Source organism: Bos javanicus, chromosome 23, assembly GCF_032452875.1.
Source record: "Bos javanicus breed banteng chromosome 23, ARS-OSU_banteng_1.0, whole genome shotgun sequence".
NCBI lineage: Eukaryota > Metazoa > Chordata > Mammalia > Artiodactyla > Bovidae > Bos > Bos javanicus.
In genome coordinates, this window is record NC_083890.1 from 47,889,270 (window position 1) to 47,903,468 (window position 14,199).

Genomic DNA, 14,199 nt, shown 5'->3' on the forward strand with positions numbered 1-14,199 from the left:
AATTTTGAAAAAAAATTCATAGTCACAAAAGCTCCAATCCAGTGTTTTCACCATGAAGCTTATCCTTCAGAACAGAGGAAACTATGCTTTCCAAACAGAAGTCTGAGCCAAAAAGGCACCAGCAGATTATTTCCAACACAGAAAGGCAATGAGACTGATAATTAGGCAAACTGAAAGTCAATGGCTAAATTAGTCATAAACAGATGTGAGAGCTGGACCATAAAGAAGGCTGAGCACCGAAGGACTAATGCTGTCAAACTGTGGTGTTAGAGAAGACTCTTGAGAGCCCCGTGGACAGCAAGATCAAACCAGTCAATCCTGAAGGAAATCAGTCCTGAATACTCATTAAGGGCTGATGCCGAAGCTGAAGCTCCAATACTTTGGCCACCTGATGCGAAGAGCTCACTCACTGGAAAAGACCCTGATGCTGGGAAAGACTGAGGGCAAAAGAAGGGGATGCCAGAGGATGAGACGGATGGATGGCATCACTGACTCAATGGACATGAGTTTGAGCAAACTCAGGGAGATGGTGAAGGACAGAAAAGCTTGGTGTACTGCGGTTCATGGAGTTGCAAAGAGTTGGACACAATTTAGGGACTGGACGACAAAACCAAGCTATTCCAAAGAATCACTGAATACTGAATTTCTCTGAAATACTGAAAGATGAAAAGCTAGCAATGAAGAATTTACTTCTCAACAGAGGCCCTTAACAGTTAAATTGATCGATATATTTTAATTTAGGAGTGATAATCAGACATCAGAAAACTTCCCTTCCAATCTGAACTTTTGGTCTGTAATAAAGATCCCACAGTGGCTCTATTTCACTTATTACGTATTATCATGTGGCTGAGATTCACCTACAGCGGTCAGTGTGTATGCCCACACCAGCGTGTGTCCCCAAAGCCTGGCACGTCCTTCCTTCTCCACTTTCCTCATAATGGACCTGAATATGCATCAGGGTCAAATGTCAGCAGTGCTCTCAAAACAGTTCTTGTGTGGGGCAAAGTTCACATTTGTTATTATTTTAGTGCGTGTATTGAGACAGACCCGTAAGTCCAGGAGAAACGAAACTCATTCCTTTGGACCTTCTTGGCCGAGACTTTTGGACCTTCTTGGGAAGTCAACAGACTTCCAGGACCAAAAGCAAGAATCTGGAGTTGGTTTATGAAACCCAAGCTAATAGAGTCCATAAACAAAGGGGTGGGGAGTTCCCTTCCCTTTGCATTCTCTTACTTTTATCTTCAGATTTACCATATTATTGCCAGAAAATCCTATCATGTGCCAAGTTCCCACTTGCTACCCGATGAGAACCACGGGCAGCGCTGACCTCTGCCCCAAGCTCTCCATTTGACCAAACCACTCAGCTGAGCCCTAAGGACTAAGCAAAATTTCAAGGTCATGGGCTTGTTCTCTGTCTCTGTAGGACTGAAATAAAATGCTGTACTACTTCATCCCTTAGCCCCTCCAATGCTCTAAAAAATCACCCCATGGAAGGATTCTTTTACTTGCTAGGCAGCCCCAAGAACACAGTTCTTTTGTAAAATGGTGTGGCCTCATTTCAGGAAACAAGAATAATACAAAGAGGACACTAATAGATGGAGAAATATACCATGTTCATGGATTGGAAGAATCAATATAGTGAAAATGAGTATACTACCCAAAGCAATTTATAGATTCAATGCAATCCCTATCAAGCTACCAACGGTATTCTTCACAGAGCTAGAACAAATAATTTCACAATTTGTATGGAAATACAAAAAACCTCGAATAGCCAAAGCTATCTTGAGAAAGAAGAATGGAACTGGAGGAATCAACCTACCTGACTTCAGGTTCTATTACAAAGCCACAGTTATCAAGACAGTATGGTACTGGCACAAAGACAGAAATATTGATCAATGGAACAAAATAGAAAGCCCAGAGATAAACCCACACACCTATGGACACCTTATCTTTGACAAAGGAGGCAAGAATATACAATGGATTAAAGACAATCTCTTTAACAAGTGGTGCTGGGAAAACTGGTCAACCACTTGTAAAAGAATGAAACTAGAACACTTTCTAACATCTTACACAAAAATAAACTCAAAATGGATTAAAGATCTAAATGTAAGACCAGAAACTATAAAACTCCTAGAGGAGAACATAGGCAAAACACTCTCCGACATACATCACAGCAGGATCCTCTATGACCCACCTCCCAGAATCTTGGAAATAAAAGCAAAAATAAACAAATGGGACCTAATTAAACTTAAAAGCTTCTGCACAACAAAGGAAACTATTAGCAAGGTGAAAAGGCAGCCTTCAGAATGGGAGAAAATAATAGCAAATGAAGCAATGGACAAACAACTAATCTCAAAAATATACAAGCAACTCCTACAGCTCAACTCCAGAAAAATAAATGACCCAATCAAAAAATGGGCCAAAGAACTAAATAGACATTTCTCCAAAGAAGACATACAGATGGCTAACAAACACATGAAAAGATGCTCAACATCACTCATTATCAGAGAAATGCAAATCAAAACCACCATGAGGTACCATTTCACACCAGTCAGAATGGCTGTGATCCAAAAGTCTACAAGCAATAAATGCTGGAGAGGGTGTGGAGAAAAGGGAACCCTCTTACACTGTTGGTGGGAATGCAAACTAGTACAGCCACTATGGAGAACAGTGTGGAGATTCCTTAAAAAACTGGAAATAGAACTGCCTTATGATCCAGCAATCCCACTGCTGGGCATACACACCGAGGAAACCAGAAGGGAAAGAGACACGTGTACCCCAATGTTCATCGCAGCCCTGTTTATAATAGCCAGGACATGGAAGCAACCTAGATGTCCATCAGCAGATGAATGGATAAGAAAGCAGTGGTACATATACACAATGGAGTATTACTCAGCCATTAAAAAGAATACATTAGAATCAGTTCTAATGAGATGGATGAAACTGGAACCTATTATACAGAGTGAAGTAAGCCAGAAAGAAAAACACCAATACAGTATACTAACACATATATATGGAATTTAGAAAGATGGTAACAATAACCCTGTGTACGAGACTGCAAAAGAGACACCGATGTACAGATCAGTCTTATGGACTCTGTGGGAGAGGGAGAGGGTGGGAAGATTTGGGAGAATAGCATTGAAACATGTATAATATCATGTATGAAATGAGTCGCCAGTCCAGGTTTGATGCACGGTACTGGATGCTTGGGGCTGGTGCACTGGGACGACCCAGAGGGAGGGTAGGGGAGGGAGAAGGGAGGAGGGTTCAGGATGGGGAACGCGGGTATACCTGTGGCGGATTCATTTCGATATTTGGCAAAACTAATACAATATTGTAAAGTTTAAAAATAAAATAAAATAAATAATAATTAAAAAAAAAGAATAATACAGACATGGAAAAAAATAAAGTCTACTGTTCTGTCGCATCTACATGATAAAAAAAATACATTTGAGACACATTAATTCATACACACACACACTCTCTCTCAAAGACATTATATTGGGTTGACCAAAACGTTCATTCAGGTTTTTGACCAAAAGTTCATTCATGCAATTATCTTAATGACCTTTTTGGCCAACCAAAATATACGTATATATTGTATCACTAGCACATAGCCTTCTATTCACTTGACTCAGTAGCATTTGTAAGCATCCTCATATAATTTTCAAGTATGAACCTGTCAGCCACCCTCACCCTCCATTCAGAAGACAGCCTAAGCAATAGTGGGAACCAGTTCCCAGTCGGTTCTGTTTCTGATCACAAAGGGTGCTTAGTAATTACTATTCACTGGCTAGCTTCAGAAAAGAAAACTATTGGGAAATCTTCACCGTAAAAGCAAAAGTATCTTCTCGCCCGCTAAACTAGCACTGGGAACACATCCCTCGTCACGCCCGTGGGCTGCCCTTGAACTCCAAGCCACCTTCCCCAGACACGCTTGGGGTTACAGGGTGATGGGGTGAGAAACGGGGCCCAGCCCGACCCTTTGGGGTTCCTTGAGCCTCCATACCTGTGCTGATGCTCCTGTAAGACTTGGTATATGCTGATAAGAAAAGTTTGGTTTTTAAAACTGCCCACAACACAGTCCTTGTAGATTCGGAACTCTGCAGCCGTCACCGCCTCACCCTCAGGAATCTGGGATAGGTTGAACTTGAACTCTTTGTGGTGTCGCTGGCGAGGGGAGAACTCCTTGTCGTACTCCACTATAGGATTAAACGAGAGAGAGTGACAGCTGTTGTTACTTGGCTGAGTGCCACAGGCTCACCTCGAGCAAGTCCCCCGTTTTCATTCATAAGAGGATTACCAGTTACCCATGGCTTCTGAGAGGGGGTCGGGGGTGGTGGAAGGAACCATGGGCTAGGCGGCCAGGCTCAGACAAAAATCCTTCATTTTACTCAAGGATTAAATACAACGCTTAGATTCTATTTAAAGACTTTAAATAGCTTAATCAGGTCGCATGAAAGCAAGTTATTTAAACGCTTCGCTTAAGGGGTCGTCATCTGCATGGGTGGGAGAATGGGGGCTTCCCAGAAGTTGCAGGACTTCAGGAATCAGTGACCGGGACTTGCCTCTGCCGTCTAGCCCCCCGCCCACCCCTCCCAGCCCCTCTTCTTCCAGTTGCCCTGGCCCCTCGGGTTGCTTCCTTCTCTCCCCACCAAGCAGCTGACAAGACCCAGGGCAGCCCTGAGCTGACCTTTGGTGGGGGTCCTGGTAGTCGGGGGTGCATTCCGCCTGGGTCTGAAGCTTTCAGGGTCTGCCATATTTTGCCTGGTGGCTGGTGGAAATTTTTGTTGAGGGGCTTAGTGTGAAGCTTCGTAGAAAACATTGTTCTAATTGAAGTCCACTGCTTCCTTCTCCTGGAGGAAACTGGGGGCTGAATAACTCTGCGAGGAGGGACCCTCTGAGTTTGAAGTTGCCGGGGTCTGCCTAACTTGTCTATGGAACCCAAGTATGAGGACAGAAATGTGCAAACACACCACCAATGGGGTGACATGCTGTTGTCCAAGGCTTTCTTAAAAACTGGGAAAGGATCGAATCGACACGTTTTTTCTTGCCCATATTCTGGCTATTCCACGTGGTTCGCTGGATCTCAATACCCCAACCAGGGATGGAGCTGAGCCCCTGCAGTGACAGAGCCAAATCCTAACCATGAGGTCACCAGGGAACTGCCTGAAGGCTTTTTTAAAATGAAATCTTTCCCCTGCTTTTAATAAAGCCAAACTACAGAAAACTACAAGCTACTGATTATCCTCCTTCCGGGCTGGCCTTCAGATGTCCACACAGAGTCCGAGGGAGAGAAATGCTGTCAGCCTCGTCGCTGTAGGAGAGAAAAACCAACACCCCACTTCCCACCACAAAACCCAACTCTTCTCCCCCGAGCTCAGAAATGCTTCTGCCCTGCTGTTCCTGATGGGTTTTTTTCTTTCTTAATGGCAACCACAGTAAGATCTCATGAGCAAATTAATCCTTGTTGGCAGAGTTTCTTCAGGGCTTGTGGGTAGGAAAAAAGAAGTTCTTTGCCACCTCCAGTGGCCCACTTTCTACCACTTGTGCTGTTCTCCATAATCACCAGAAAAAAGCTTTGCAGATTTAGTGTTTTAAAAAAAAAAAAGAAGAAAAAGCCGCCAATAACTCTTTATATGAGCTTGAGACCTCAATGGCATTGCAGAAGCTAGGGAAAGTTAAGCTATCCATCGGTATGGGATTTTCAAGAATTTCTGAAACTGCCATGTGACTGTGCAACAAATCTTTTAGTTTCAACTTATCCCTTTGGAAGGGTAAGAGGAGAGGGAGTTGTTCAAAAAAAAGGGTAAACTTTCATTTGTGTAAAAGAGTTTGAATATAAATATGAAAAACAAACAAAAAAAGAAGGTCCAGACGGAAAGCAAGTCACCATTTAGCCTCAACAAGAGAACAGGTTTTTAAATTAGTGGCCAAGCATGAAAAGCATCATTGTTGGGGAGTTCATCCAAGGACACCCACACCTCATGGTGGATCACTTTTCTCTAAAACTGATCTGCCTTTTTAGTTTGCTGTGTTATCATCAGTGGTTAAAAGGTGAACCGAATCTGATTTCCCAAAGAGACTTTCTAAAAAACAGTCACAGAGCTATTCTATAGGCCTTCTTGGGTGCTGAAATTTTAGTATCAAGAAATGAAAGCATATTCTTAAGATTCTTTTGAGAGAATGCCTAAGAATTCCTCAAAGAAGTCATTAATATAAACAACAGAAAAAACTATGAATGCAAACAAGGTACAAAGCAGTGACAAGGTATTTCAGTCAGGAAGAGAGAAAGGGACAGACATTTCAATACATGAGAAACGTTAGTCCTTGGAGAGGTATGCCACCCCCAGTAAACCAAACCTTCCTGCATTCACACCCCTGGGTGGTTGCTCTCCCCTGGGCTGGCTCTGTGACCTTCTCTGGACCAAGAAGAGGCAGCAACAATGGTTAGGAGTGACTCCTGAGACTAACTCGTAAGTTTTGACTTTCCTTCTGATTAGGTGTCTTGGGATGCATGTCTGAGGCAAGATGGCTACCAGGTAAGAAGTCCCACTACTCTGAACCCCCTACGCTACAAGGAAGTCCAAGGTAACCATGTAGAGAGGCTGTGTGGTGTATAAGGACATGGAAGGAGAAGGGAGGAAGGAGGAGGGAGGAAAGAGTCCACTCAGTCCCCAGCCACCTCAGGGGGTCCGCCGGACGTAGTATGAAGACGCCATCTTGGATGTCCAACGCAGTGCAGACTTGGGATCACCCAACCCCTACCAGAGACCACCTGGCTGCAATTGCATGAACGCCCTCCAGGGGGAGCCACCCCATTCGTCCTCGTCTTGTCACGAGACTGTGAGAGACGATCCCTTGTTCCGAGCCACTAAGTCTTGGGTGATTTGCTACAGGTAAGAGGCAAACGACACAAGAAGAGAAGGGAGAGCCGGAGAGGATGAGAGAGAGGGAGGGAAGGAGAGAGAAGGTGCGTCTGACCTTGCCAGGAAGGGGAGAAGCTGCGTGCAGTTCTTGAGAAGGGATGTCGAAATCCTGGGAGGCGATGTGTGTGACTAAGGAAGGGTCTTGGCAGCCGCTCGCAGACAGATGTGAAGAGAGAGAGAGAGAGTCTAAAAAGGAGAAAATAGAAGCGTAGTTCAAAGCCCTCCATTTTATTACCGTGTGAATTAGAACTCACGGCCTTATAATGTTCATTTCCCCAGTTCTCCTCAGTGTGACCCTGAAGGACTCAACTTCCTCCTGCTGTTGTTCTTTTATCCTTCTTGGAGGACATGCATGGTCTCCTCAGTCCCGCAGGCGTCTCTGATTGCTGCCCAGCTCGTGTTAAGCTTTCCCACCCAAACGTTTTATGCCCCTTCCGTCAATGCTATAGCATCTTCCTCAATCTTCCTATGAGACCTCAGCTACCAGTAACTGAAGTATGCTTGGAATGCCTCCTCTCTCCCCAAATCTTCTGCCCACAACTGAATTTACACAGTGCATTTGCTAATGTCTCATATAGATGCAAGAAGTAAGTACAATTAAATCACTGCCTACAAGTGTTTGAAGACTACCATAGTAAAACAGTCCAGTATTCTTGCCTGGAGAATCCCATGGACAGAGGAGGCTGGTCGGCTACCGTCCATGGAGTCACAGAGTCTGACACGACTGAAGCAGCTTAGCACACGTGCAAGGGTTCCAATGAGCTTAGCCTTTCCCCCTTTAAGCTGCGTGAACTGGGCTCCTTAAACATCGGGGTGAGAGAGGGCTGAGCGGGGGATCCACTGCCTCCTACCTCTTCGGGAGCCCCTGCCTCTGGCTTCTCAAAGATGGTGCTGTGTGTGGAATCCAGTGAAGTAGTAACCAGGAGTGTGGACCACAGTGGGGAGCTCCCCAGGGGTTGTGAATTCCAGCTCCCCGTTATCTTACTCCAGTGATTCTGAGCAAGATGTTAGCCAAAGTTGCAGTTATCAGTTAAATGGGAAAAAATAACATTCCTGAAGATTGAAAGAGTCCATACAAAACAGTCAATGGTAGAGAAGTGCTCGGTAAATGTTAATTGTAAGCTTCATCAGCTGGTGGTATTTGAGACTGTAGGTCCCCTGAGCTGGCTGTCGGTAGACCTACTCCTGAGTCTTCACACAGGGCCGATTAATGTTCCTCTAAATGAGCTTTTTAAATGGGAGAGTATAATACATTCTCTGGAAAGGAAGGTGAGTGAAATCCCAGTCTTGAATATCATCAGCCTTGGAGTTTGGCTACTGAATACAGAGCTGTGTTCTCTGAGGCAACAATTCCTAGAATTTTTCATTTCAAGGACCCCTGAAAACACTTCTTTTTTTTTTTTTTTTAACAGTAATGACCTTACACAAGGGCATCTACTGTTTCTGTTTACCTTTTGTAAGGAAAATAGAGCAAATAAGACAATAAACTGCACCCTTTCGACGCTCTGATTTTATTTTTAAAGGTCCTTTTAACACCAAATTGAGTAGGAAGGACATAATTCAAGGATATACACAATCCTTGGAGTTGAATCAATTTAGCTTTATAGAACTCACTGTATTCTCTCTCCTTGCCTCAGACGAATACTAGTTGAAATTTCAGAGCAGCGCCGGACCTCTGGCCAACAGATAGGGGCCACAGCAGGAAAGAATAAATGTTACTGGGTTAAGATTATAAATGTAAAAGTATAAATGTAAAATGTGTAACATGCAAAAGTATGTTTATGTATGTGAGTTTACAGAGGTAGTGAAGCATAATAACAAAGCACCAAGGAAACCAGCACCCAACTTAAAAACTGGAAGGAGACCAATATTTCTCTCCGAAGCCAACCCCCACCCTTCACCCAAAAGGAACCTCGGGTCATGAACAGTGTCTGGCAGTCCCTTGCCTTTTAAAAATGAACAGTTTTACCTCATATATGTGCATCAACAGATCACAGAGTAGTTAGTTTTTCTTTTGCTCCTGAAGTCCTTCCTTTCAGAGACATGATGGGAATTTTACAGATACCCAGGGAAAATCTAGGCAAGACCACAGCTAAGCATGAAAGCTATCCAGGCAGGGGTAGGGGTTGAGGGGGGGGGGTGGTCTCCACTGCCCATTGGCTAGTGGTGTGCTGAGTTTCTATGGGAATGGCATTTTTCTTAAGATATGTTGGTGGGGATATGGAGAAAGTAAAACCCCTGTGCACTGCACTCCTGGTAGGAATGTAAAATGGTGCAACTGCTGTGGGAAAAAAATTATTCCTCAAAAAAAAAAACAAAACAGAATTATCATATGATTATCCAGGGATTCCACTTTGGGCTATGTGGGGACATCCAAAAGAATCAACAGGGAATCAACATCAGGGACTCCAACAGATGTTTGTACACCATGTTCATAGCAGCATTATTCACAACGGCCAAAAAATAGGAACGAACCAATATCCACCATGGATGAAAGGATAAACAAAATGTGGTCCATACACACAATGGAGTACTATTCAGCCATGAGAGTAGACATTCTGAAACATGCTACCATAGGGATAAACCTTGAGGACATTTTGCTAAGTGAAATAAGACAGTACAAAGGGACAAATAGGGGTCCACTTATGTGAGATGCCCAGAGTAATCACTCCTTGCCAGGTGATTCAATAGTATATAATCTGCCTGCAATGCAGGAGATGTGGGTTCCACCCCTGGGTCAGGAAGATCCCCGGAGAAGGAAATGCCAACCTGCTCCAGTCTTCTTGCCTGGAAAATCCCATGGACAGAGGAGCCTGGCAGGCTGCAGTCCACGGGGCCCCAAAAGAGTTGGACATGACTTAGCAATTAAAACGAACAAAGGATCATCAAATTCTTACAGATAGAAAGAAGAATGGTGGTTTCCAGGGTCTGGGTGTGTGACAAGTGAGTGTTTAATGGGGCCCGGGTTCAGCTGGGGAAGATCAAAAGGTTCTGGGGATGATGGTGGTTGATTGCTGCACAACACTGTGGATGTCCTTAAAGTCATAGAGCGTGTACAGGAAAATGGCTAAAGTGGTATAGTTTATGTTTTGTGTATATTACAATAAAGAAATTAAAAGTGAACATTTTCTTTCTTTCTTTTTTTTTGATCATGCAGCTTGCAGAATCTCAGTTCCCCAACCAGGGATTGAACTCTGCGACACAGCATTGAAGTGCCTAATCCTAACCCCTAGACTACCAGGGAACTCCCCACAAAAGTAGGCATTTTCTTACACAATTGCAATGTATGATCACAGCTGAGTTAAAATAATTCTTCACTGTCCTCCTATACCAAGCCCATCATTAATTTCCTCAAATGCCTCAAAAACTGTCTTTCTACAGTGGATTTATTGAAATTAGGAGCTAAATAAGGTCCATTCCTCACACTTGGTTAAACTGCCTCTTGAGTCTCTTCTCAACTAGCAAACCAGGAATAGAAAGAACTCCGTGAATCCGATAAGGAGTCTGTGTAAAAGCCTACACTAACAACCGTCTTCACGGTGATACACTGGAATCACTTCCTTTAAAACCAGGAAGAAGGGGAGGATGCTCATTTCGGTTTTGTGCTGGAGTCCAGCCCAGTGCTGCTGAAGCTACACAACAGGGAAGGAAGAGACATGTTACCAACTGTGGACCTTAAAAGAAAGTTCAGCAAACTGCCTCCTTGACCATCTCAGTGAGCTATAGCTGCTATAACAAAAACGCAACAGATCAGGCAGCTTAAACGGCAAACATATATTTCTCATAGTTCTGGAAACTGGAGATCAGGGTACCAGCAGGGCTGGTCTTGCTGAAGGTCCTGGCCCTTCCCAGTTATGTCCTCACATAGCCTCCCTTGGTGCAAGCAGGCAGAGCGACAGACCGTGAGCTCTCATCTCTTATAAGGACACTAATTCTGTCCTGGGGCTCCACCCTCATGACCTCACATAGACCTAATTACCGTCCAAAGGCCCCACTTCCTAGTACTGTCTCACTGGGGATAAGGGTTTCTACAGTATAAATTCTGGGGACGCAAACACAGCCCATGACATTGACCTGACGGTGTCACATGGTATTCTGCTACCGTTCCAGTTTATGATTTGAAAATTTGACATTCGTGTTCCTACGTGACTCTGATGATGGTCTCATCTCATGATGTTGTTTGATTTCAAGTTATGCTTGCTCTTGGAATAAGCTGGAGAACATTCATTCTCTTTCAAGAAATGATCTCTTCCTGGAAAGTGTGGGAAGCTTATTGGTAGCATCTGATCCTGGTGTTTTCCTTTGGTGAACATTTTTAATTATTCATTTTCCTTTAAACATATCTTTCCTTTAAACAAGATATCTTTTTTTTTCTTCAAGTCAGTGTGTATTTTCTAGAGGTTTGTCAATTTGAGTTTAATTTTTCAAATTTATTGCCAGAAAGTTTTCCAAAGTATTCTATTATTTAATCTCTGCAGACAATAAATAATAAATATTAAATAATATTGTTTATTTGTGGATTCTGTTTTTCTTGACTCATCTTACTGAAGGTTATTTTCTTTTTCTTACTACCTGCTTAACTTGATGATAAAGATATTTTAATGTAAGTATCTTCTGAATATCATCCCACAAAATCGGAATTATATTCACTAAAGTTGTCTAGAGAAAAATAAAGACATCAACTGCAAATATAAAAGAAGAAAGAGGGAGGGAAAAGATTGAAATAATCTATTTATATATTTAAGAGTATCACAAATTCATAACTCTCTCACTAACTGGACTCATTCAGTGGTTAATTCATATGGCTTAGTTAACAGAATTACAATTGACCCTTGAAAAACTGGGGGGTTAATCCGAGTGTGACTTGTAGCTGGTGCTCCATAGTCTCAGTTTCTCCAAATCCTCAGCTTCAGCCAGCCATGCACTGTGTAGTGTGTAATATTTGCTCCTGAAAAAAATCCCCATGTAAGTGGATCCACACAGTTTAAACCCCCATTGTTCAAGGTCAATCATACGTTCATTCCACAATAAATTCTACATTTTCCAAATGCTTAATGCTTCCACTTTAGACCAAACTTGAAAAACCGAAAACCCCTTTTTTAAAATCACCATTCCATTGACAACAATAATCATCTTTTCATGCTCTGGCACAAGTTGATTTCATTTTAGGTGACACAAAGTTCTAGCTAGTTTTCCATGAGTTGTAACAATGGTGGCCTTCTGACATTTCTGTGATAAGCTTCCAACCTTAAGTGGTCATAGAGACACTGAGCTAAACTCTCCAACTCAATTTTTAACCACAGCCCCATGACCCTTTACCCTCCGGGATTCACCAAATATTTCTAAGTATTTGTATTCATGTTCTCTGAACTGATGCTCCTATAAATAGAAATCAAGAAGAAGCTGTTTTCCTGGCTGTCATGCTCTATGTTCTAAATGACATTTTCCCCTTAAATTTCACTTAAAAAATTACAGATGGACAAGTGGTTGCAAAAATAGGGTACATTAAAAAAAAGGGAGAGAGGTCCCATGTAATACCCTGTATAACTAAGAACAACAACGAAACCAGGAAACTGACACTGGCAAGTTAGTATTGGAGCAAGTCTGTTGATTTCACCAGCTTTTACATGAACTTTTAGGGGATGTATGTATGTTATGATTCTATGACCACCACCAAAATCCAGATCAAGTCACCATAAAGGACCTCCCAAGGCTGCCCTTGGATTCCAAATAAGTTTTAAAGATCAGACTCAGTACATATATTATAGAGAGCTCTAGGACCAAAATTCGTGGCTACATATCATCATTAGCCATAAGGGTTAACCAAGTCACTTTTCATTTTAAAAACCTCATCTTAGAACTTCTCCCCCATTTGCCCCCCAGATGCTCACATCACTTTAGACTGGGAAGATGTTCAGTAGTTATAACCATGCACATCTTACAGTAGAAACAAGACCCAGACCTCAGCCAACATGAGAGGGCACACTTGGGCTCCTGATAAACACAGGTCACAAGGACAGAGTTAAACTGAACAGTGGCAGCCTTATCAAGTCCTAAAGAGAGCAAAGAGCCACGTTTTTGCCTAAGAACTGCTATAAAGAAGCAATCAGACTATGTTTAGTAAACACCAGTATACATAATATGCATTTTTTTCATAGATAAATTGGAGGTCTTCAGTCAAATCAAACAGATGGGATAGCCCAAAGAGAAAAATCAACTCTGCCACACCTCTGGTTTCAATGGCACAGCAATATTAGGTGGAATGTCCTCACTGGCTGAGGAGAGAAGTGAGTCTGTATTGATCGAATCAGACTCATCCTGTCTTCCTGGATGACCTGGCGTCTCAGGTCACTTTCACATCCTTGTTCTTGCTGTGCTACAGCTCCACGACCACACGTGAGCTGTGCTTCCTGTGATTCTGCTGGGATGACACTGGACTTCAGTTTTCTTTGAGATGACTCTTACATGGATACTATATTAGCCCCTCTCATTCTAACTTGTGCATTTCTTTTTTAAATTTTGTTTATGTATCTAGCTATTTTCGGTGGCACTGGGCCTTTGCTGCCGCATGCGGGCTTTCTCTGGTTGCAGAGAGTGGGAGGCTGGGCTCGAGTTGCGGTGTGCGGGCTTCTCATCGTGGCGGCTTCTCATTTCAGCTCTCAGGGCCAGTAGTTGTGGCACAGAGGCTTGGTTGCTCTGCAGCATGTGGGGTCTCCCCAGATCAAGGATCGAACCTGTGTCCCCTGCACTGCAAGGCAGACTCGTAACCACTGGGCCACCAAGGAAGCCCCTAATGCCTGCGCGTCTTAAAACCGCACATTTGTGTCTTACCTCCTCATCTCTGGGCTGAATCCTCTCTTCAGATCTATCTACAAGTTCACCAATTCTCTCGAGTATTTAATGTATAGTTTAAACCATCTATTAAGTTTGACATTTAACGATTAAAAAAAAAACTTTCCAATAGCTGTTGTCATGGTTGCTGCGTGGTCTACTTTGTCATTTTCGGTTGTCCTTTATCATTGTTGTATAGTATACACGTTTCCTTTTTTGTATTTCCTATATAGCCATCTTCCCTTTTCTAATTTGGTTTTTCTTTTCTAAAATGTGAAATCCTTGGGAGGGTTGAATCCTCGTTGTCTTCCCATCCTTCCAATGACTTTCCTTTTGCTGGTTTTACCTTCTCGGGGGTTTGGAAATTTTTAGGTAATTTTTTTTTAATTGAAATTCATCCCAAATGTTTAAACTGGAGTTGCTTTTATTTAAAAAAAAA

General features: G+C 42.8%; 1 protein-coding gene across 2 annotated transcripts in view; it reads right to left on the reverse strand.

The window, feature by feature from the left end:
- The window catches only part of BMP6 (bone morphogenetic protein 6), a 150,352-nt gene that overhangs the window by 24,484 nt on the left and 111,669 nt on the right, over nt 1-14,199 (reverse strand). For both annotated transcript variants that reach the window (XM_061398914.1, XM_061398913.1), the window contains exon 2: nt 4,010-4,202. In XM_061398914.1, the coding sequence (XP_061254898.1) occupies nt 4,010-4,202 (193 nt within the window). The remainder of the gene's footprint in view (nt 1-4,009; nt 4,203-14,199) is intronic.